General features: G+C 41.9%; 3 protein-coding genes across 3 annotated transcripts; all 3 read right to left on the bottom strand.

Annotated features, from left to right (window-relative positions):
* Positions 1-236: 236 nt before the first annotated feature.
* Positions 237-9,846, bottom strand: LOC113037511 (cholesterol 24-hydroxylase-like). The gene is made up of 15 exons (XM_026194696.1): positions 9,376-9,846; positions 9,228-9,305; positions 8,869-8,950; positions 8,480-8,553; positions 7,912-7,998; positions 7,702-7,840; positions 7,443-7,553; positions 7,189-7,351; positions 6,926-6,991; positions 3,159-3,231; positions 2,568-2,652; positions 2,373-2,483; positions 780-868; positions 589-655; positions 237-500 (listed from the first exon to the last, which is right to left on the bottom strand). The coding sequence occupies exons 1-15, from the start codon at positions 9,522-9,524 to the stop codon at positions 342-344; spliced, it is 1,533 nt and encodes a 510-aa protein (XP_026050481.1). The 5' UTR covers positions 9,525-9,846; the 3' UTR covers positions 237-341.
* On the bottom strand, positions 237-25,340 carry LOC113037510 (cholesterol 24-hydroxylase-like). Its single transcript, XM_026194695.1, has 16 exons — positions 24,872-25,340; positions 24,724-24,801; positions 24,360-24,441; positions 23,974-24,047; positions 23,364-23,450; positions 23,066-23,204; positions 22,791-22,901; positions 22,537-22,699; positions 22,274-22,339; positions 21,660-21,732; positions 20,966-21,050; positions 19,983-20,093; positions 19,706-19,794; positions 19,514-19,580; positions 19,282-19,426; positions 237-355 (listed from the first exon to the last, which is right to left on the bottom strand). The coding sequence occupies exons 1-16, from the start codon at positions 25,018-25,020 to the stop codon at positions 342-344; spliced, it is 1,533 nt and encodes a 510-aa protein (XP_026050480.1). The 5' UTR covers positions 25,021-25,340; the 3' UTR covers positions 237-341.
* Positions 10,254-16,462, bottom strand: LOC113037513 (cholesterol 24-hydroxylase-like). The gene is made up of 15 exons (XM_026194698.1): positions 15,804-16,462; positions 15,646-15,723; positions 15,464-15,545; positions 15,256-15,329; positions 14,671-14,757; positions 14,357-14,495; positions 14,166-14,276; positions 13,903-14,065; positions 13,351-13,416; positions 11,644-11,716; positions 11,476-11,560; positions 11,138-11,248; positions 10,870-10,958; positions 10,687-10,753; positions 10,254-10,602 (listed from the first exon to the last, which is right to left on the bottom strand). The coding sequence occupies exons 1-15, from the start codon at positions 15,950-15,952 to the stop codon at positions 10,462-10,464; spliced, it is 1,515 nt and encodes a 504-aa protein (XP_026050483.1). The 5' UTR covers positions 15,953-16,462; the 3' UTR covers positions 10,254-10,461.
* Positions 25,341-25,405: the final 65 nt, after the last annotated feature.

Below are 25,405 nucleotides of genomic sequence, written 5' to 3'. Positions count from 1 at the left end.
TTCCATTTACACACATATTAGTTTTGTAGGCACAAAGAGGTTTGTGGTTATGAAAAAAAAGACACTACACACCGCTATATAATGAGTTTGTGCATGATTAACAAACAAGTGCAAATGGTATTTAACCCAGCTGTCCCCCTCAAAAAAATTAAATTATATTGTAATGAAAAAAATATATAATATATAATTATCACCATCATTTCATTTCGCTTTACCATGTAATTCATATCTGATACTGTTTTTATTATAACGATTTATTTTTTTAATCACAGCTTTTAGGCAGGAGTAGATCAACAGTTTTACCCTACAGACCACTATGATTTCTTTTTATGTAAAGTCCTTTAAGATCCTTTATTTTTGTAATCCCTGTGACTCAAAGTGCACAACACTCCACTCTTTGGTCTGAGTGTGCCAGCATCCAGGATGTCAAAGGTCTGTCCCGGGACGAGAGTGAAGTCAAACCTCTGGAGCAGTTTGGCCATCACCACTTTAGCCTCCATCTAAAAAACACAACAGCGCCACACAGAGATGAGTCAGTGTGTTTATAGGTGAGCGGGTCTTCATGTTGACTTACGCTGTCATCCTCACCTGAGCAAAGTTCTGTCCCAGACACGAGCGAGGACCGAGGGCAAAGGGGTAGTAGCAGTAATAAGGCCTTGAACAGATAAGAGACAGCCTCAGTTACTGTGAACCGTTTCACTCATTTAGTCTGAGATAATAAAGTGTGTGCAAACATGAAACGTAATAAAGTCAGCATGGTGAAACAGTGTTTTTCTTACTTGGGAGCATCTGGGTGAAATCTGTCTGGATCAAATTTTAGTGGATCCTCGAAGAATTTGTCCAGTCTCCCGCTCACATAGGAGCTGAACTAAATAGGAAAAAAGTTCACATTTTAACCATAAATGTATTTGTTCTTGCTTGAATAAGACCTCATTTTTTATGTTTTTCTGGCAACTTTGTGACAGTTTTGTTTATACATACGCTACCAGTCAAAGGCTTGGACATATCTTCTTATTTTCTTTATTATGGGTTTTTCTTTTTTTCATGACTATTTACATTGCAGATTCTCACTGAACACATCAAAACTGTGAATCAACACATATGGCATTATGTAGTAAACAAAAAATGTGAAATAACTCAAAACATGTTTATATTTTAGATTCTTCCAAATAGCCACCCTTTGCATTCTCTTGATGAGCTTCTTGAAGTCATCGCCTGAAATGTTTTTCCAACAGTCTTGAAGGAGTTCCGAGAGATGCTGAGCACTTGTTGACTCTCTTGCCTTCACTCTGCGGTCCATCTCATCCCAAACCATCTCCATTGGTCAGGTGACATCTGGTGCAGCACACCATCACTCTACTTCTTAGTCAAATAGCCCTTACACAGCCTGGAGGTGTGTTTGGGGTTCAGTGTGCCTTCAATTCTGAATAAATCCCCCACACCATCACACCTCCTGCTCCATACTTCATGGTGGGAACCATTCATGTAGAGACCATCCGGTTACATTTTGTGCATCACACAAAGACACAGCAGGTGGAACCAAAGATCTCAAATTTGCACTCATCAGACCAAAGCACAGATTTCCACTGGTCTGATGTCCATTCGTTGTGTTTCTTGGCCCAAACAAATTTCTTCTGCTTGTTGCTTTTCCTTAGTCCTGGTTTCTTAGCAGCTATTTGACCATAAAGGCCTGATTCACAGTCTCCTCTGAACAGTTGATGTAGAGATGTGTCTGCTACTGGAACTCTGTGTGCATCTATCTGAGCTCTAATCTGAGCTGCTGTTAACTTGCTAATTCTGAGGCTGGTGACATGGATGAGTTTATCCTCAGCAGCAGAGGCGACTGTTGGTCTTCCTTTCCTGGTGCCGTTCTCATGTGAGTCAGTCTCGTCGTAGCACTTGCTGATCTTTGAATGTGTCCCCAAAGTTTAAGCAATTTTCCAGACTGACTTTCAGTTCTTAAAATAATGAAGGACTGTCATTTTTTCTTTACTTAGAATTCATATTATGGCGAGAACCAATCAGATAAGGGCTGTCAGCTGTGTACCAACCTGACTTCTGCACAACACAACTGATTATCCCAACTCTATTGAGGCGGAGAGAAATACCACAAATGAACCCTGACAAAGGCAGACCTGTGAATTGAAACCACTTCATGTGCCTACATCATGAAGCTCATTGAGAGAAGGCCAAGAGTTTACAGCGCTGTCAACAAAGTTAAGGGACTTGAAGGACTCTATAAAACATATTTAGAGTTATTTATCTTTTTTTCTTCGCTACATAACTCCATATATCTTGCTTCATATATTTGTTGTCTTTAGTATGTAGTTATCATTTAGACTTACAAACATATTAAAAAGAAAATGACTCACAACAACGCTAAATCCCCCGGGTATGTGGATACCGTCAATCACCATGTCTTCAGCAACATCACGAGACGTGCCTGGAGCTGGGGGGTAAATTCTTAGAGTCTCTTTTAACACCTGAAGGAAGGTTACAATGAGAAGTGCACACTTTGGGTGAGTTATTAAAATAAATAAATGAATAACTAAATTTACCACATGTACCTGTGACAGGTAGACCAGCTCTCCTAAGTCGTCATAGCTTATGTCACGTTTCATCCCAATGACATCATCGACCTCTTTCTTCGCTCTAAGAAATAAAAATACAATTTAGAAAACCAAAATTCACTCTATATATTACACAGTTATAACTGCAGAAATATTACCTAAATCATCTTTAGAGGTTAACACAGGTCATAGGAGTAAATATGTAGAAACAGATGTAAAACTACATTTTTTATAGAGAAAAATGCACATCTACATAAATGTCTGTGGGCTTGAGACTTATATAATCTCAGGATTGGGAATATTTTTGATGTTTGATATTTTGATGGATCAAATTAGAAGAAGTTGTTTTCACACAACGGGTTGACAGTCAGATCTGAGGGACACACTGATTGTAAGAACTGGATCTATCAGACTGACTGTACAACAAGTGTGTCACAGCAAGAAGCTTTCTGAAGATCTCAAAGACTTTTGTTTAAGTCCTCTTTACTTATAGGTTCAATCAGATGATGTTTCAGGTTATATTCATGCAAAGATATAGAAAGTTGTAAATAGAAAGTGTAAATTGTTGAGTTCTGTTTGACTTCTTACTTCTCCAGTATTTCAGGATGTCTTCCAAGCGCCATGATGCAAAAACCCAGTTGATTGGCTGTTGTTTCTTGGCCTAAAATGTTGCCAGTTTGTCAATAATGCATCAGAATATTACCTCAATCAAGAAGTTGTAATCCTAATTTCTACATCACAACTCTTTGAGTCTTAAAAAGCCTAGTTAACTCAAAATCAATAATATCATTATGTAACAAAAACAGATCATATGTTTCTTTTTCTTGATTGATATTTTACTCATTTGCAAATGTTATGGTCCCGGTCAAGATTGAAAAGAGTAATAAATATGTATTTTTTTTTACATTTGAGACAAACAAGTTTACCCTGCCCGGGATAGGGTTACCGGGGCCCCGCCCTGGAGCCAGGCCCGGGGAGGGTGCCCGAGGGCGAGCGTCTGGTGGCCGGGCCTTAGTCCATGGGGCCCGGCCGGGCACAGCCCGAAGAGGAGACATGGGCCCATCCTCCCGCAGGCCCACCACCCGCAGGAGGCGCCATAGGGGTCGGGTGCATTGTGTGCCGGGTGGCGGCCAGGAGCGGAGGCCCTGGCGGACTGACCCCCGGCTGCCAAGACTGGCAATAGGGACATGGAATGTCACCTCTCTGGTGGGGAAGGAGCCTAAGTTAGTGCGTGAGGTTGAGAGGTACCGGCTAGATATAGTCGGGCTCACCTCTACACATGGCTTGGGCTCTGGAACCAGTCTCCTGGAGAGGGGCTGGACTCTGTCTCAGTCTGGAGTTGCCCCTGGTGAGAGGCGGCGGGCTGGGGTGGGTATCCTAATATCCCCTCGGCTTGCTGCCGGTACGTTGGGATTTTTCCCGGTGGACGAGAGGGTTTGTTCCCTGCGCCTTAGGGTCGGGGAACGGGTCCTGACTGTCATCTGCGCTTATGCGCCGAGTGGCAGTTCAGAGTACCCAGCCTTCTTAGAGTCCCTGGGGGGGGGGGTGCTGGAGGGTGCTCCACCTGGAGACTCTGGTGTCCTGCTGGGAGACTTCAATGCTCACGTGGGAAACGACAGCGAGACCTGGAGGGGCGTGATTGGGAGGAACGGCCTCCCTGATCTGAACCCGAGCAGTGCTCTGTTATTGGACTTCTGTGCTAACCACAGTTTGGCCATAACGAACACCCTGTTCGAACATAAGAGTGTCCATAAGTGCACGTGGCACCAGGACGCTCTAGGCCGTAGGTCGATGATCGATTTTGTAATCGTATCAGCAGACCTGCGACCATATGTTCTGGACATTCAGGTAAAGAGAGGGGCTGAGCTGTCAACTGATCACCACCTGGTGGTGAGTTGGATCAGGTGGCGGGGGAGGACGCTGGACAGACCTGGTGCACCTAAACGCGTAGTGAGGGTGTGCTGGGAACGTCTAGCAGAGGCCCCAGTCCGCGAGATCTTCAACGCACACCTCCGGCAGAGCTTCAACAGCATTCCGAGGGAGACCGGGGACATTGAGTCCGAATGGACCATGTTCAGCGTCTCCATTGCCGAAGCTGCTGCATTGAGCTGCGGCCGCAAGGTGGTGGGTGCTTGCCGTGGTGGTAATCCCCGAACCAAATGGTGGACACCAGAGGTGAAGGGAGCCACCAGGCTGAAGAAGGAGTCCTATCGGGCTTGGTTAGCCTGTGGGACTCCGGAGGCAGCCGACAGGTATCGACAGGCCAAGCGGAATGCGGCTCGGGCAGTGGCTGAAGCAAAAACTCGGGTGTGGGAGGAGTTCGGAGAGGCCATGGAAAAAGACTTTCGGACTGCCTCGAAGAGATTCTGGCAAACCGTCAGACGTCTCAGGAGGGGAAAGCGGTGCTCTACCTGCACTGTGTATAGTGCTGGCGGAGCGCTGCTGACGTCGACTGAGAAAATTGTCAGGCGGTGGAAGGAATACTTCGAGGACCTCCTTAATCCCACTGACACGTCTTCCGAGGAGGAAGCAGAGTCTGGGGATGAGGGGAATGACCCGCCAATTTCCGGGGGCGAGGTCACTGAGGCAGTTAAACAACTCCTTGGTGGCAGAGCCCCTGGTGTTGATGAGGTCCGCCCCGAGTTCCTGAAGGCTCTGGACGTTGTAGGGCTGTCCTGGTTGACACGCCTCTGCAATGTTGCGTGGAGATCAGGGGCAGTACCTGTGGACTGGCAGACCGGGGTGGTGGTCCCCATCTTTAAGAAAGGGGACCGGAGGGTGTGTTCCAACTACAGGGGGATCACACTCCTCAGCCTCCCTGGGAAAGTCTATGCCAGGGTGCTGGAAAGGAGAGTTCGTCCGTTAGTCGAACCTCGGATACAGGAGGAACAATGCGGTTTTCGTCCTGGTCGCGGAACACTGGACCAGCTCTTTATCCTCTCCAGGATACTTGAGGGTGCATGGGAGTTTGCCCAACCAGTCTACATGTGTTTTGTGGACTTGGAGAAGGCATTCGACCGTGTCCCTCGGGGTGTCCTGTGGGAGGTGTTGCGGGAATATGGGGTGTCTGGCCCATTGCTACGGGCCATTCGATCCCTATACAACCGTTGCAAGAGCTTGGTTCGCATTGCCGGCAATAAGTCGGACTCGTTCCCGGTGGGTGATGGGCTTCGCCAGGGCTGCCCTTTGTCTCCGGTTCTGTTCATAATTTTTATGGACAGGATTTCTAGGCGCAGCCAAGTGGCGGAGGGCTTTCGCTTTGGTGGCCTCAGAATCTCATCTCTGATTTTTGCAGATGATGTGGTTCTGTTGGCTTCATCGGGTGAAGGCCTCCAGCTCGCACTGGAACGGTTCGCAGCCGAGTGTGAAGCAGCGGGAATGAGGATCAGCACCTCCAAATCTGAGGCCATGGTTCTCAGCCGGAAAAGGGTGGAGTGCCTACTCCGGGTCGGGGATGAGTTCCTGCCCCAAGTGGAGGAGTTCAAGTATCTTGGAGTCTTGTTCATGAGTGATGGGAGAAGGGAGCCGGATATCGACAGACGGATTGGGGCTGCGGCTGCAGTAATGCTGCACCGGTCCGTCGTGGTGAAGAGGGAGCTGAGTGTAAAAGCGAAGCTCTCAATTTACCGGTCGATCTACGTCCCTACCCTCACCTATGGCCACGAGCTGTGGGTAGTGACCGAAAGAACGAGATCGTGGATACAAGCGGCAGAAATGAGCTTCCTCCGAAGGGTGGCTGGCCTCTCCCTTAGAGATAGGGTGAGAAGTTCGGCCATCCGGGAGGGGCTCAGAGTAGAGCAGCTGCTGCTCCACATCGAAAGGAGCCAGCTGAGGTGGTTCGGGCATCTGACAAGGATGCCCCCTGGGCGCCTCCTGGGTGAGGTGTTCCAGGCATGTCCCACCGGGAGGAGGCCCCGGGGCAGACCCAGGAAATGCTGGAGAGATTATATCTCTCGGCTGGCCTGGGAACGCCTTGGTATTCCCCCGGACAAGCTGGAGGAGGTGGCTGGGGAGAGGGAGGCCTGGGCCTCTTTGCTTAGGCTGCTGCCCCCGCGACCCGGCCCCGGACAAAGCGGATGAAGATGGATGGATGGATGGACAAACAGTCAGTAACACAGGAACTAGAGTTGTGTGACACAGTGTGTGTGTGCAGATATTATGCAGCCCCTCTGGATAAGAAAGGACAGTTTTGTCCATGCTAAGTGAACACGTGACAACAATTCACAGACAACAGTGGCCACATTGTGTAAAACTGAAAATAAAACACACTCTTCAGTGCAGTGAGCTTCGTCTGACGCTACAAAGGAGCTTCCAGCTGCATTTCACACATCAAAGCTGAAACAACAGAGACTCACCTGCAATGAAAAATGTCACAAAATTGTCCAGCATAAATTCTTCATCTTCTTCAGTCATGTTTTCCTCTGAAATGAGGAGAGAATGGACAGATACATCGATATTTAACTTCTCCTGGTTTCCAACATTACTTACAAACCACATGCACCGAACTGAGAAGGCATCAAAAACTGTGGGTCACATTTGTTCTATTCACTTTGTCTCGTCACAAAGAGAATAAAATATTGCTCTAGTCTAGTCTAATGTGAAATTTGGGGACTCCAACCTTGGCTTGCAGTTTTGATGATTTGTGTCAGGATGTCTTTGGGGACCTCGTCACCGTTTTGCATGGCGGCCTTTCTCTCACTGATCCACTTGGCTCCAGTTGTACGGAGCAGGCGGCACGCTTCCCTCACCTCATTAACATTTCGTCTGTTCTTTGGATTGTACTGGAATGGCAGACTGAAGGGTTTAGCCTGGCATCCTGATAACAATGTTGTTGGCAGACATACTTCATAACAACAAACGCTGAAGTAATACCTCAAAAAATATGTCTCTAAGGTAGGTAACCATTCCTTTCAGACATGTCTCAATGGCTTTAGGGAAAGGTGAACTATTCTTCAAGAGGTCCAAGTCCACCCCGAAGGCAACCTGTTATCAAGATAAGACATGCACAGCAATTCACTCACGCTTAGAACATGATTGTAGCCTTTATAAAAAGTTAGAAAAGTTAGAATAAACATATTTTTTATTCTTCAGTATTAAGAAAAAAACAGCATGTTAAGGAAGCTCTAAAAACCTTAGTAATAACATCCAGGGTGACACAGTTGATGAGATGGAGCATATTAGCTTCTGTTTTACTGTCAGCAAGCTCTGCAAGTTTATCCATCAGTTTCTCTGCTGTCTCATTGAAGGTTCCCATTAGACCTCTCAGATACCTGGAAAAAACAAAAGTTTGAGACAGAGGAACAGCGACTAAAGGATTAGGATGTATAATTTCATAACTCACAGGCTGCTGAACGCAGGGTCCATGATGCGTCGCTGTTTGTACCACCGCTCATGATCCCGTGCTGTTATCAGACCATCACCTAAAAACCTTGAAGACAGTTAAGACAATGATTTAAAAAAAAAAAAAATCTGTGAAGTGACTTCAAGAACAAACTAAAAGTCGCTGAGGGGCAAAAGAATCCAAAACTCAGTGACAATAAAGAAATAATAAAAACATTAAACAAATTATAGCAACACATTCACCCTCTCTCCTGCCAGGCAGGTGCCTGATACTGGCAATCACTGTCCCAACCAACCACAAAAGTATTATGCAATGAGTTTCAAAACAACAACAACCCTGCAAACATCACTGTTAAAAATTACGATAGACAGCATGAAAATGTCATCATCATAAATTCGTACATGGCTCCTATAATATGATCACTGAGGTCAGGAGTTAAATAAAATGCTAAGATGTGACACAAGGAAAGTATCACAACATGGTAATACTATCAAGTTCTATTCATTGTGACTAATAAGGTATGTACACACAACTACAATAAAGTGACTCAGATAATCTGATACATCACCTTTGACCAAACAGGTTGAAGAGTCTTTTATAGACAGACTTCTGTTTAAGGTATTTTGGGGACATCAGGATTTCCTGAAACCAGAAACAAAATGACACAAAAGTGTGACGAAGAAGAAGAAGAAGAAGAAGAAGAAGAAGGCTTTAAATGTGAACAAGTCCCCAAAAGGCCAGTAGCTGGCACTGTTTATTAGCAGGGACCTCTGCCAACAGGATTGATGGGTGCACTTTCACACACAACAGGTTTGTTGCACTGTAGTCATTTTAAACTGAAACAGTAGAGATACACAGGTACTGTTAATCACAATAATTCACAGATTTACAGAAATAGACCCTTTATTAATGACACCTGTGTACTGATGTGAAAACAGTCAAGTAACAAGTGTTTACCTTGGTGGCCTCTGGACAGTACGTACACAGTGAAACGTAGTGAAGCACATTTAACCTGTAAACAGGTCCATACTTCTCGGCCCTGCAGGTGACATCTTAATTAGATCTTTTAAAGGCGAATGATATTAATACTGTAATACAAAGAGTACAGTAAGAACTGCAATGTATTTGTTATATAGGCAGAAATTAACAGGCAATTAGCGGCAAAATATGCTGTGAAAAAGGAAACTGCGTCAGTTCAATACAGCCAGGCTAGCTAGCATTGGCTGGCAGCAGTCCCAAACACTGACCTACATATTGTGTTAGCTTAATGGTTTGACGTGTTTTCTGCATAAAAACTTTGTTTGCGCTAAACTTACCACTCCAGAAATTTGTCGTGTATAAATCCGTCATTTTTCATCGCCTTCAACATCGTTGGTGAGTGTCCGAAGAAAAAACTGAGGAGGAAACAGCGAGTTACTCTCAAGTAACGTCCGCATAACTGCTTCAGCCGACGACCTTTCCTACCTGTCCCTCGGCGGCCCGGGGATGTGGTCATACTTCATATGAATGTATTTAATGTACAAGCAGTAGCCAAGAAACGCAATGACGAGCAGAAAGAAGAGAAACGTAAGTGCCCGAGCAGCCAGGCTCAGAAGCAGGCTGGAAAGTGCCATCCTGGAAAATGTCCCGGAGACGTCCGTGTTAAAGCTGGTTGTCCTTTCAGTTAGAAAGTCCACGGCCAGATAAAAGCAGCGAGCCTGTTATCAGTGACTCTTCAGACTGAAGTAGCCTACGCAGTTCAGATCATTAACACGACACTCCATCACAGTATCCCACTTAAACTTCAGGAATATCGATATGTTAGGAAGCAGAAACCATAGTGCTTCCAGTTCAGCTGCTTTGGTGCAAATAAAGCAACAAGAGGTTCATTGGAGCTGCAACAAGAAAACCTGGCTTTTCAGCTGGACCTCTGCAATGCACTCCTCATCGATCCCAGTCCCTTTAAAGCTAAGCATATCGTATTTGATACATGTGGTTTTGTGAGTTTTATTTGTGTGACCTTTATTTACCCTCAAAAAAATGATACAAATTGCATGACAAATTTTAATGACTAAGTTGCAAAAATATGGCTAATGTAGCAAATGTGATACAATTTAAACACATGTGCAGATTATAATTTTATATATAAATATTTTTTAATACATGTAGTCTAAAGGTTCAACATACACTCCATTATCAGAAAAATAAAGATTTCTGGCAGTTATTTCATGGTTCAGGTTTTAAAGGGCTGGTTTTGCTGGTGCCCGTGTCACTGCTGGCAGCATCATGAGTTAATGTTACAGGCATTAAAAGTCCTGTTGTAGTCATGAAAAAGCAATGACAGAGCTACATTAAAGTAAAGAGAATATTAAAGTCAGTGATCATCAAAAAGATATAAAACTGTATTCATTATCGTTTTTTTTATTTATTATTATAATAAAAATAGATTTATTATATCAAAGTACAATCACATTAATGCTTTTAGATTTGTTTTTGTTTACATTAGTAAAGAGTAACCCATTTTTCTTCTATGGTCTACTACCACTTATGTGATGTTGCCTTATTTTATTTTTAATCCCTGTGAATCAAAGTGCACAACACTCCACTCTTTGGTCTGAGTGTGCCAGCATCCAGGATGTCAAAGGTCTGTCCCGGGACGAGAGTGAAGTCAAACCTCTGGAGCAGTTTGGCCATCACCACTTTAGCCTCCATCTAAAAAACACACAACAGCGCCCACAGAGATGAGTCAGTGTGTTTATAGGTGAGCGGGTCTTCACATTATTTAGCCATCCTCACCTGAGCAAAGTTCTTTCCCAGGCACGCACGAGGACCGAGGGAAAAAGGGTAGTAGCAGTAATAAGGCCTTGTTGAACAGACAAGAGACAGCCTCAGTTACTGTGAACCATTTTTCTCATTAGGTAATAATGACCGAAAACAAGAATAAAACATGTCAGCATGGTGAAACAGTGTGTTTCTTACTTGGGAGCATCTGGGTGAAATCTGTCTGGATCAAATCTCAGTGGATCCTTGAAGAATCTCTCCAGTCTCCCACTCGCATAGGAGCTGAACTAAACATTAGAACAGTTTATTATTTATCTCGATTCCAGGTAACTTTTTTTTTTTTTTAAAGGACTTAAGCTGGTGGGGGGGCTGTTTGGGTTCTGTTTGAGTAAATGATTAGAAGCATACACACACCCATCTTCAAACCAAAAGGTATTAAAACATATTTAAAATCTTCACAACTTACAAGAGCAACAAATCCTCCAGGTATGTGGATCCCATCAATCACCATGTCTTCAGCAATATGACGAGATGTGCCCGGAGCTGTGGGGTACATTCTCAGAGTCTCTTTTAACACCTGGGGGAAGATTACAAGGAATACGTGTAATGTGTATGTGTTAGTCTGCATTTAACCCAGTGAAGCAGTGGGCAGCCACTGACTACTGAGCTATCCCTGCCTGTAAACTGGTCTTGTGTCATAACACACGAGATGCAGCCTTTGATTGTTAGTTGACAAACTTTGATTTTTAATCTCATGGATTCACACTAAAAACATTACCACAATTTTCAAATTGCCACATGTACCTGTGACAGGTAGACCAACTTGCCCAGGTCATCGTAGCTTATTTCACGTTTCATCCCAATAACATCGTCCACTTCTTTCTTCACTCTGAGAAATGAGAAAACTCCATAAGAAACCAAAGTTCACTTGTTCTAATGGAAACTGTTATGTGCTATATTTTGAGTTCTTACCTTTCCAGTATATCAGGATGTCTTCCAAGTTCCATGATGCAAAACGCCAGCTGATTGGCTGTCGTTTCTTGGCCTGAAATAGCACAAATGCTTTAAAATCGAATCACAATACCACCTTAAAATGAACCAACTCACCCGAGCGTTTGTATTCTTAATATCGAAACAAATCTTTTGATTGAAAAATCAAGTGAAAGCAGTTTCAAACTATATATGAAACACGCTGCTGTTTTTCCATTGCTTAACCGGTTTTGAAACTAGAGGTCAGTCAGAATGTAGATCTGACAGTGTAAACAAGAACACTGGACATTCATGAGGAAAAGACCAAAGACACCATAAATACATGTCTATACAAAGACAACATTATAAACAATGTAGCTTTAAGGCACTGCAATACATGTGTCACTTTTCAGACCTAGAAACTTAGTCTTTATAGACCAACTGGGTTCTGGACTTCATGACCAACAGGCCGCAGTCTGTGAGGATCCACAATGTCTCCTCATCTTCCATGCTCCTCAGCACTGGCTCCCCTCAGGGCTGTGTGCTAGGACTCCTCCTGTTCACGATTCTTACATATGACTGCTCACCAAACCACCCTGGCTGTCAAACTGTAAGGTTTGCGGATGCATCACAAACAACGAGGAGACCGGCAACAGGAAGGAGGTGGAGCACTTGGAGGATTGGGGCAGGAAAAAAAAAAAAAAAAAAAAAACCAACTGCTTAAATGGGAAGACCACCAAGGAAATTGTGGACTTCAGGAGAGGAAGACACAGGTTCTGCAGTTGAAGTAGTACTCAGCTACAAGTACCTGGGTATGCACCTGGAAAAACAACACTTCCTGTCTGATCAGGAAGGCACACCAGAGGCTCTGCTTCCTGAGGCGGTTGAGGTGTGAGAGACTTGAGCTCAGTCCACATCTCCTTTTACAGAAGTGCGGTGGAGAGTGTTCTGTGCTCCGGCATCAACGTGTGGCACAGAAACTGCACTGTGGCAGAGAGGAAAACTACAGAGGGAGGTGAAGGCTGCACAGAGTTGTCAGAGGCAGCCTACCAACCATCACAGAAATATACACCTGATGCAGGAAGAGGGGCACCTGTATCATGAAGGACCCCACTCACCCAGCACACTCTTTGTCCCACTCCCTCAGGCAGGAGGCTGAGGAGCATTACATGCAAAACCTCCAGACTGAGAACAGGCTTCATTCCAGAAGCTGTGAGACTTCTCGGTACATAATGGACGAGAAACTGCAACTGTAGCGCCTTAATCACTACGGATACTTTGCTGCTAAAATATTTATATCTATACTCCATACTGTTACTCAGGTTGCTGCACTTCTCTTACTTGTATAGTTTACTAGTATTTGATACCATTTTATTACTTGTTAATGGAAAACCGGGACCGTGGGTACATAAAATCGTTGCAACTAATGTAAACATGCGATGAGAATGACAACGCTTCCTTGAATTTCCATCTTTTATATACAGTCTTGTAATGTACACAGCTCATTTAGTCAGTAATTTATGTTCGTGTGCATTATATGCATGTTGTGAATAACTGGAGCAAAACGTGCCAATAAATACAATTACATAAAAATTCACACTAAAGATTGTGACCATGACGTCACTATGCGAGCTGCAGGAGCCCGTCACTGGAGGAGGGACGGGTCTGTCACACAGCATTTTAAACATTAAAGCTGAAATAGAAACTCACCAGCAATGATGAATGTCACCAAATTGTCCAACATAAACTGGTCATCTTCCTCAGTCATGCTTTTCTCTGAAATAATAAGAACATTGACATGTTAATTAATATTTGATTTCTTTGTCTGTCCTGTACTTACCCCGCATTTTAAAATTATCAGTCAGGTATTTATATTCTGCCTCCATTCATAAACATAAACAAAAACCTCCATGGCTAATACGATGGTAGGATGATAAATATTTAATTTATTGCATATTTTAGAGATTCTTTTGTTCCAGCAGCTGAAATACTACTACTAGTAAACTTACTAAGAATTAAGAATAACTGAGTAAGTGATTAAGCAAACAAACAAAAACACAAGAGCTACTGCAGCAGGCTGCCATGCAGCATGGCGCCGTCCCTCACGCTGAGAATGCGATGTCTTTTCATTCATCTTCATTGCATTTCTTTACTCTTTGTGTAATATTGATAGCAGTTTAAAATCTGTTCTTTCCCACCACAAAGAATCTATAATATCGCTCTTATCCAGTCTAATCAAATGTCAGATTTAGGGGCTACAACCTTGGTTGGCAGTTTTGATGATTTGTGTCAGGATGTCCTTGGGAACCTCGTCACCGTTTTCAATGGCGATCTTCCTCTCGTGGATCCACTGAGCTCCAGTTGTACGGAGCAGGCGGCACGCTTCCCTCACCTCATTAATATATGATCTGTTCTTTGGATTGAACTGGAATTGCAGATTGAACAATTTAACATGTCACACTGTTAACAAGGCTTTTGTCAAACATACTTCATACTAAACAAAAAAGAATCTACATCTCAAATACCTCAAAAAATATGTCTCTAATATAGGTAACCATTCCTTTCAGACATGTCTCAATGGCTTTAGGGAAAGGTGAACTATTCTTCAAGAGGTCCAAGTCCACCCCAAAGGCAACCTGAAATTTATCAAGAAAAAATATATAAGTATACACACACTCACCCTGTAGAAACTGTAAAATTGACTGTAATATAAAACCTTAGCAATAACATCCAGAGTGACACAGTTGACAAGATGGAGCATATTAGCTTCTGTTTTACTGTCAGCAAGCTCTGCAAGTTTATCCATCAGTTTATCTGCCCTCTCATTGAAGGTTCCCATTAGACCTCTCAGATACCTGGAAGTAATGATAGCTTTAGACAGAGAAGCAGCACATCCAGGACATCCCAACAAACCATCACAGAAATTCATTAAAGGATAATGTTCAACAGAAAAAAGGGAAATGTTTCCAACCCTGAACAAGTGGTTAATCAAGGAGACCGTTGTGTGTTTTTGTGATAACTGAAACTCACAGGCTGCTGAACGCAGGGTCCATGATCCGGCGCTGTTTGTACCACTGCTCATGATCCCGTGCTGTTACCAGCCCATTGCCTAAGAGCCTTCAAAGAAGACAGTTGACAAAATACTTTTTCACAAATTTGAAAAAAAAAATAAGGATTTAAACAGTTTGGATTTGTCAGCTGATTTTTACTTTGTTAAACTGAGATTACAGGATAGTATTATATCCGTTTTAATCTTAGTAAAAGGAATTGAACTAACCACAGCATCACAAAGCTCACGTCTACCACTAAATATTGGTAAATGAACGCAAGTCGCACACTGGTATCTGCTCATATCAGCCTTACCAAACTCAAAAAAGTGCGTGTGGTGGGGGGGGTTAGCGTGTTATTTACCCTGGACAGGTCACCATCCTGTTAATCTAACCTGTGCTCAGACAGAACCCAAGCAAACACATGGAGAACATGCAACCCCCACGCAGAAAGGCCGGGACAGATGTTGGATTTAAACCCAGGTCTTTATTACTAACTCTGCTTTTGAATTAGTGCATCCTTATAAAAATTAAAAGCGAATGAAGCAGACTGATAAGTCAGTGTTACCTCTGACCAAACAGGTTGGAAAGTCTCTTGTAAGAAAATGCATCCTTGGAGTACTTTGAGGACATCAAGATTACCTGAAGCCAGAAGCAAAACGACAGAAAAGCATTTAACAGAAAGAGGACTTCGTGCCAATTTTATCGAGAGTTATGCTTTTTGATACAAAACAAACTTCATTATTTCACACTCTGAAGTTAACTGCGGGATTTACCTTTGTTGCTTCTGGATATGACACAGACACTAGAACATAATGAAGAGCATTTATCCTGCACACAGGCCCATACTCCTCTGCCCTGTAAACGACATGCTGTCATTTAAATGATACACTTAAACATCATTGACACTGAAATGCTATTTTCAACTGCACAAAAACATAGTTTGTACTTAACTTACCACTCTAGGAATTGTTCATGTACATTTCCACCATTTTTTAATATCCTTGAAAACGTTGGTGAATGTCCGAGGAGAAAACTGGGGAGAAGAGCTTTAAATTAACAAGATCAGTCGCACATAATGTCAGCACAAGTGTTTTACCCAACAACTTTACCTACCTGTCCCTCGGTGGGCCGGGTACGTGGTCATATTTCATATGAATGTGTTTTACGTACAAGCAGTATGCAAGAAACGCAACGATAAGCAGAAAGAAGAGAAATGTAAGAGCCTGAAGTGCCAAAGTCAGAAGTGTGCTGAAAACTGCCATCCTGATGGTTGTCCTTTCTGTTAGGAAGTCCGCTGCAGATAACGCCGCAAAAGGTCCCACAAGGCGACACAAAGGGGCCTCAGGGGGTCACAAGCTGATGTACTCTTAGTAGGAAGGTTGTGTCAAGAAGGGCATCCAGCGTAAAATCTGTGCCAAAATCAAACATGCAGATCCACCCACTGCTGCGTAAACAATGAGCTGTTCATCAAGCACTCCAAGACTAGCAGTTAATGCAACACTTGATCATTGCACTGTGGCACAAGGTCAGGTAACTTTCAAGGATATAAATCACTCATTCAGAAAATAGAAACCACTTTTTTTTCCCTCAAAGTGAGGAAGTAGGATATTTAAACATGTACTCTAATTAATTCCTTGCTAAAGCACACTTCAAGCAGGACAGTGTACAGAGACACACCGAATGATCAAAGCTGTCAAATTACTTCTTCTTCCTCTCAGCTCCAACAATAGCTGTGCTCTGGTGCTCAAACAAATAGTACTGCACCTCTGATTGTGTCTCCATGTCACCTGCTATGGAATAAATGGAAGTGGGAACAGGTGCGCTGGAGAGGCAACAGAAAGACAACCCCCACAATGGGTGAAGGATACAGTCCATTTCTCTCTCCTCATCTTTCCTGACTGACTTTTCTCTAGTTTTAGGGTCCTCGTCACTACACTAGGGCATGCTCCTGCAACACAGCAGTAAATGCATTTGAAATGAGCCATTCTCACAATGTGTGCTTCCCACTGGGCCGACAACTGTAGATAATAGTGTTTTTCCATGGCCTGATGGAGCGTGTTTGTTACGTTTTGGTGTTGTCGGTGTGTTGCTTTTGGCGTGACTGTTATGTGTTTCCTGTTTTACTTTGAAAGTCTGTGTTATCTTAGTGTTTTCAGTTTACGTTTCCCTGTCTCGTCAGGTCTAATTTGCCCCAGCTGTGTTTCCCTCCTGTGGTCCATTCCCTGATTGCCCCTTCTATGTATTTAAGCCTTGTGTTTCAGTGTGTCATGGTCGCGATCTTCCCCCCCGTTGTAAATAGTTGGGTGTTTTGTTGTCAAGAAATAGTTTGTTGTATATAGCTGTAAATAGATTTGTCGATACTTTCGTTTTGGGATTTTGGTGGTGAGCTTTAGTGGGGGTTTTTTTGTGTGTTTTTCTTTCTTTATTTTTACTTTTTTCGTGTTGCACTCCGGTTGCCTAGGCCGGGGTGTAACAGTGTTCTTAACCTGTGTGACGTCATCTAGCTCATCCTGTTAAAAGGAATATATCAATTTAAGAAAAGCGCATACATGCCTGCCTAAAAAAGTAGAAAATTATAGCATTTACAGTTTTCATTTTATTTTTTGCACCCCTGGTCCTCTCCATTTCTCTCATTCCTTCTGCAAGTCTCTCCATTCCCTCAGCCTTTGCCCAGAAACCCACCATCAAAGTACTTGTTTATAGTTTAGGCCAAGTTAAAAAAAAAGAAGAAGAAGAAAAGTAGCAGTTCTCCATCACGCTGGTTACTTCAGGGGTCTCAAGACTGACTCAGAGGGATTCAGGGTTCAAAACTCATTTTACTGTCATTCAGCACTACCTCAGGAAAGCGATGCAGAACAAAAATATGTGGCATGAGCTCAAATAAAAACACAAAAAACCTCATTGCAATGTTTAAAAAGAGGCAAGTGTGAGACATAAATAAATGTAAAATAACAAAAAACAGTGCTGCATATTTGAAAACACAAATAAAAATGATTCAATTATTGCACAAGAGAGCCGATGAGCTGATTGCACTGGAAATTCCTTCTTGACAGATTTGTAGAGTATAATAATCTACAAAATAGCAGCTGTTTGAGCTGTGCAACAGTCTGATGGTGGTTGCAAAGAAGCTTCCACAGAACTGCAATGACCTGCACCTCTACGTTACTGTCTGCCTGAAAGCAGGAGTGAGAACAGACCGTGGTCGGGGTGTGAGGTGTCCCTGATAAGGTTTTTGCAGCGTTGTTGGGCCAGGCCCTAAATAGATGGCAGGGTGGCTCCACTTGTCCTCGTTCTCATGCTAGAGATATGCTGCTTGTCAGCACACTCTCAGCGGTGCCTCTTTAGGAGGTGGTGAGAACATCTGGACTCAGATGTGACCTTTTCAGCCTTTCTTGATCAGTGAGGTGGTGTGCAGGGACAGACCATACATCACATCAACTCCCAGGAAGTTCATGTGCTCCATGCTCTCTGCTGCGGTGTCGTTGATGTAGAGCAGTCTGAACGAGGGGTTTCTTCCTGTAGTCAGTCACCAGTTTCTTGGTTTCATTCACATTCAGGAGAAAGTTGTTGTTGCTGATCCACACTGTGAAAAGCTCCACTATCTCTCATCGCTGTCCTGGATCAGACCCACGGCTGTTGTATTCACAGTATACAAAAATCTGTGGAACAATCGTGTCATCATGTCAAGGCTATAGTCACTTAAGCAGGTGACTGAGGGTTTCTTTGGCGCTGGGATGATGTGATTTGTAGCAGGATGACACAGCATCTTGGAAGCATGCAGACTTAAACAAAAAAAAATTCTGTGGGATCTCAAAATTTATTTTCATTTTCATAACATGCAGCACTTTTATGAAAATCTTGGATGCTATGCAGGCACAAAAGGTTACTTTGCTCACTGGTTATTAAAAAAAGTCACATCAAACTATGTGATGATTTTGTGCAAGATTAAAATGCTAAGTGCAAACGTTATTATACCAGCACTCCCCATGATGTTACCATATATATTATCATAATGAAGACATAAGCATGATTACATTCATTTCATATGAATTTACAGTGTAGTTCATACATGACACAATTTTTTCTTTAAATTCTTTTTTTTTTTTTAAATCACAAGTTTTAGACAGGAATAAAAATCAAATCAGTTTTACCCTTTAAACCAGAGGTGTCAAACATGAGGCCCGTGGGCCAAATTGGCCCACGGCCATTAATATTACGGCAATGAAATTCAGTAGTAAGTAAACAATTTAAGGACAGAAAAGTTTCTATTTTTCAACATCTACTACAGAAAGTTTAGGGTTTTTGTTATTGTAAAAACAAAAACAGCAACAAAAACAAAAAGTCCTCAGTAAAATAACATTTTTAAAAGAGAAAATCCATTCTGTTCTTGACAAGGATCTTTTTACACATTTATTTCTACAATTTAGACTCAAAGAGTTGTGCTGATTTCAGTTACTAAAGAAGCATTTCTAAATCATGTAGCAAAACTGAGACATAGTGTTGAAGCTGTACTTTCTTTTTCCCTATATTAATATATCTCAGGGACCAAAAATAGACCACTTTTTATGTAAAGTCCTTTAAGATCATTTATTTTTGTAATCCCTGTGACTCAAAGTGCACAACACTCCACTCTTTGGTCTGAGTGTGCCAGCATCCAGGATGTCAAAGGTCTGTCCCGGGACGAGAGTGAAGTCAAACCTCTGGAGCAGTTTGGCCATCACCACTTTAGCCTCCATCTAAAAAACACAACAGCGCCCACAGAGATGAGTCAGTGTGTTTATAGGTGAGCGGGTCTTCATGTTGACTTACGCTGTCATCCTCACCTGAGCAAAGTTCTGTCCCAGACACGAGCGAGGACCGAGGGCAAAGGGGTAGTAGCAGTAATAAGGCCTTGAACAGATAAGAGACAGCCTCAGTTACTGTGAACCGTTTCACTCATTTAGTCTGAGATAATAAAGTGTGTGCAAATATTAAATGTATGTAAAGTCAGCATAGTGAAACAATGTGTTTCTTACTTGGGAGCATCTGGGTGAAATCTGTCTGGATCAAATCTCAGTGGATCCTTGAAGAATCTCTCCAGTCTCCCGCTCACATAGGAGTTGAACTAAACATGAAAAGATTACATTTTTGCATTTTAATCATAAGTGTATTTGTTTGCAATCATTTGAAACAGTTGAATAACAGTTGACCTGTTTTGTAATATTTTTGTGGCCAATTCCTTTTATACATATAAACCTGAAACTCAGTTTCTCTTTTAGAGTTACAAACATGTTAAGAAGAAAAATAACTCACAAAAACGCCGACTCCTCCAGGTATGTGGACACCATCAATGACCATGTCTTCAGCAACATCACGAGATGTGCCCACAGCTGTGGGGTAAATTCTCAGAGTCTCTTTTAGTACCTGAAGGAAGATCACAATGAGCGGTGCACACTTTGGTTGGGTATGTTTTAAAAGAAATACTGGCAGAGGCCAGTGGTACCGCTCAGCCGCCTGCCAGTGGACTTTTTAGCTCGCAGAAATCCCCTGGAAGTCCCACAACACATCATTTTCTGTTCACTGTGACTGACATGTTTATTAGTGCATGCAGGAACATTAAAATATGTCCTTTCACTCCCATAAGGAAATGATTTTGACATGACACTGATGAGTTTAGGGAAAGAATAATCATTTTTAATTCACAAACTAAGCAGCCTTCATAGTCACTTAAAAACTGCTTATGTCTTACAAAAAATAAATAAATAAATAAATAAATAATTGAATACATAAATAAACCGCTTCCCTGCCAGACGGGTGACCCCTGAAACACCTGTGTCAGGAGAATCAAACATGATATTTTAGGCCTTACTGTATCAATCCTCTCTTAATCACAGTGTATTCTTACCTACATTTTCATGACAATACAGACGACCTAACAGAGTTTATACTTATTTGGTCAAAGATCCTTAATAAACATCAACTCTCCGTATTTGTAACTGGTAACAGATAATCGATAATATTAACGTCTATGCACCGTTTGAGTCAGTGCTGTTCTTGAGTTGACCACCTCCTCGAGCTTTTGTGTTTACGAGATTCTTAACAAACTTGACCTCTGACCTTTACCTTGAGGTCAGAGTCACTAAATTTTGAATTCCTGATAGATCCACGGCATCAATTTGCAAATCCTCAGCGACTTCTTTCTCAAATTATTGTACTCACAAAGTTGTGAGCCCAACGACAACACGCCATCAGTGTTCTGGCTGAGTGGTATAATTATTTAATAAACAAACAGGTACCTGTGACAGGTAGACCAGCTCTCCTAAGTCATCATAGCTTATGTCACATTTCATCCCAATGACGTCATCGACCTCTTTCTTTGCTCTAAGGAATAAAAATATTTAGAAAATTTTAGAAAACCAAAATTCTCTCTATATATTACACAGTAATAAGAACAGCGTAAATATTGCCTAAAACATCTTTAGAGTTTAACACAAGTCGTATGGGTAAAAAACTAGAACCCAATTAAGCAGATGAGAGAAAGACATTGCATTTGATATTTTATACATCTATGTCTATCTCTCTCATATCTATATATGTTTCTATATATATCTATATCTCTATAGCTATATATAATCATAATCTCAGGATTGTGAATATTTTTGATGTTTGATATTTGGATGGCTCAAATTAGAAGAAGTTGTTTTCACACAACGGGTTGACAGTCAGATCTGAGGCACACACTGATTGTAAGAACTGGATCTATCAGACTGACTGTACAACAAGTGTGTCACAGCAAGAAGCTTTCTGAAGATCTCACAGACTTTTGTTTAAGTCCTCTTTACTTGTAGGACCTTATAGGTTCAGTCAGCTGATGTTTCAGGTTATATTCATGCAGAAATACAGAAAATGAAATAAAATAATTACAAATCAAAATTAAAATAAAAAATTAAATGAAAAGTGTAAATTGTGAAGTTGTGTTTGACTTCTTACTTCTCCAGTATTTCAGGATGTCTTCCGAGCTCCATGACGCAAAAAGACAGCTGATTGGCTGTTGTTTCTTGGCCTAAAATGTTACCAGTTTGTCAATAATGTGTCAGAATATTACGTCAAAAGGAAACAGCCATGCAACTCTTAATCAAGAAGTTGTAATCCTAATTTCTACATCACAACTCTTTGAGTCTTAAAAAGCCTAGTTAACTTAAAATCAATAATATCATTATGTAAGAAAAACAGATCATATGTTTCTTTTTCTTGATTGATATTTTACTTATTTGCAAATGTTATGGTCCCGGTCACAAATAAAGATTGAAAAGAGTAATAAATATGTAATTTTTAAAAACATTTGAGACAAACAGTCAGTAACACAGGAACTAGAGTTGTGTGACACAGTGTGTGTGTGCAGATATTATGCAGCCCCTCTGGATAAGAAAGGACAGTTTTGTCCATGCTAAGTGAACACGTGACAACAATTCACAGACAACAGTGGCCACATTGTGTAAAACTGAAAATAAAACACACTCTTCAGTGCAGTGAGCTTCGTCTGACGCTACAAAGGAGCTTCCAGCTGCATTTCACACATCAAAGCTGAAACAACAGAGACTCACCTGCAATGAAAAATGTCACAAAATTGTCCAGCATAAATTCTTCATCTTCTTCAGTCATGTTTTCCTCTGAAATGAGGAGAGAATGGACAGATACATCGATATTTAACTTCTCCTGGTTTCCAACATTACTTACAAACCACATGCACCGAACTGAGAAGGCATCAAAAACTGTGGGTCACATTTGTTCTATTCACTTTGTCTCGTCACAAAGAGAATAAAATATTGCTCTAGTCTAGTCTAATGTGAAATTTGGGGACTCCAACCTTGGCTTGCAGTTTTGATGATTTGTGTCAGGATGTCTTTGGGGACCTCGTCACCGTTTTGCATGGCGGCCTTTCTCTCACTGATCCACTTGGCTCCAGTTGTACGGAGCAGGCGGCACGCTTCCCTCACCTCATTGACGTATCGTCTGTTCTTTGGATTGTACTGGAATGGCAGACTGAAGGGTTTAGCCTGTCATTCTGATAACAATGTTGTTGGCAGACATACTTCATAACAACAAACGCTGAAGTAATACCTCAAAAAATATGTCTCTAACATAGGTAACCATTCCTTTCAGACATGTCTCAATGGCTTTAGGGAAAGGTGAACTATTCTTCAAGAGGTCCAAGTCCACCCCGAAGGCAACCTGAAATATCAAGACACGGATGGACCTGCACTCACACTTACAACACGCTTAGAAACTTTTTAACAGTAAATTAAAACAAACGTAAAAGCTTGTGCCTTCATCAGAATTATGAAAAAAACAACAAAAAAAACCCCACGTTGCATCTGTAAAACTGATTATGATACCTTACTAATAACATCCAGGGTGACACAGTTGAGAAGATGGAGCATGTTAGCTTCTGTTTTATTGTCAGCAAGCTCTGCAAGTTTATCCATCAGTTTATCTGCTGTCTCATTGAAGGTTCCCATTAGACCTCTCAGATACCTGGAAAAAAAAAGTTTGAGACAGAGGAACAGCGACTAAAGGATTATCAACAACACTGATTTATATCCAGTATGACTGTAAATAATGGATAAACATAACATAAACAGGTAGCTCAGCAGACACTTCTTTCTGGCACGTTGCTAGAATTTCATAACTCACAGGCTGCTGAACGCAGGGTCCATGATGCGTCGCTGTTTGTACCACTGCTCATGATCTCGTGCTGTTATCAGACCATTTCCAAAGAACCTGAAACCCACCCAAAAAAAAAAAAAAAAATCACCAAACAGGAGAATTAAACATAGCAAAATATGATTTTCACTCATAACACTGTCACAAAGCATGCTTTCTATTATTTTCACAGTTATATTACTGCTAGCATAGGTACACAACATGGTAAGATACTTCAAGATTCAAAGTGTTTATTGTCATGTGTCACAAGAGAAAGGCATTTCTTTGTGCAATGAAATTCTTTCTTTGCTGTCCACCCACAGATGCCGATTAATATATACAATAGAAATAGAACATATAAATACAAATAGTACAAATAAATAGCTGAAGACAGAAACGGAGACAAAATATGGAGATTTGAAACAGATGGGTGCAAAAGAGCTATAGCTTATATTGCTGAGTTTCATTTAGTTGGAACGATAACGGATGGATATATAAATACAAAAGCCCAAAATTACCATGACATTCATGCCCATGATGACGGAATGAAAGTCTGACCACAACAATATAACTAAAAGAAACAGATAATGCGATACATCACCTTTGACCAAACAGGTTGAAGAGTCTTTTATAGGCAAACTTCTCTTTAAGGTACTTTGGGGACATCAGGATTTCCTGAAACCAGAAACAAAATGACACAAAAGTGTGACAAAGAAGAAGAAGAAGAAGAAGAAGAAGGCTTTAAATGTGAACAAGTCCCCAAAAGGCCAGTAGCTGGCACTGTTTATTAGCAGGGACCTCTGCCAACAGGATTGATGGGTGCACTTTCACACACAACAGGTTTGTTGCACTGTAGTCATTTTAAACTGAAACAGTAGAGATACACAGGTACTGCTAATCACAATAATTCACAGATTTACAGAAATAGACCCTTTATTAATGACACCTGTGTACTGATGTGAAAACAGTCAAGTAACAAGTGTTTACCTTGGTGGCCTCTGGACAGTACGTACACAGTGAAACGTAGTGAAACATATTTATCCTGTAAACAGGTCCATACTTCTCGGCCCTGCAGGTGACATCTTAATTAGATCTTTTAAAGGCGAATGATATTAATACTGTAATACAAAGAGTACAGTAAGAACTGCAATGTATTTGTTATATAGGCAGAAATTAACAGGCAATTAGCGGCAAAATATGCTGTGAAAAAGGAAACTGCGTCAGTTCAATACAGCCAGGCTAGCTAGCATTGGCTGGCAGCAGTCCCAAACACTGACCTACATATTGTGTTAGCTTAATGGTTTGACGTGTTGTTTTTTCCGCATAAAAACTTTGTTTGCGCTAAACTTACCACTCCAGAAATTTGTCGTGTATAATTCCGTCATTTTTCATCGCCTTCAACATCGTTGGTGAGTGTCCGAAGAAAAAACTGAGGAGGAAACAGCGAGTTACTCTCAAGTAACGTCCGCATAACTGCTTCAGCCGACGACCTTTCCTACCTGTCCCTCGGCGGCCCGGGGATGTGGTCATACTTCATATGAATGTATTTAATGTACAAGCAGTAGCCAAGAAACGCAATGACGAGCAGAAAGAAGAGAAACGTAAGTGCCCGAGCAGCCAGGCTCAGAAGCAGGCTGGAAAGTGCCATCCTGGAAAATGTCCCGGAGACGTCCGTGTTAAAGCTGGTTGTCCTTTCAGTTAGAAAGTCCACGGCCAGATAAAAGCAGCGAGCCTGTTATCAGTGACTCTTCAGACTGAAGTAGCCTACGCAGTTCAGATCATTAACACGACACTCCATCACAGTATCCCACTTAAACTTCAGGAATATCGATATGTTAGGAAGCAGAAACCATAGTGCTTCCAGTTCAGCTGCTTTGGTGCAAATAAAGCAACAAGAGGTTCATTGGAGCTGCAACAAGAAAACCTGGCTTTTCAGCTGGACCTCTGCAATGCACTCATCGATCCCAGTCCCTTTAAAGCTAAGCGTATCGTATTTGATACATGTGGTTTTGTGAGTTTTATTTGTGTGACCT

Source organism: Astatotilapia calliptera, chromosome 15 (assembly GCF_900246225.1).
Source record: "Astatotilapia calliptera chromosome 15, fAstCal1.2, whole genome shotgun sequence".
In the NCBI taxonomy this organism is placed as follows: Eukaryota; Metazoa; Chordata; class Actinopteri; order Cichliformes; family Cichlidae; genus Astatotilapia; species Astatotilapia calliptera.
The sequence above is the reverse complement of the archived record's forward strand: the minus strand, read 5'-3'. Positions and strand labels throughout refer to the sequence as shown.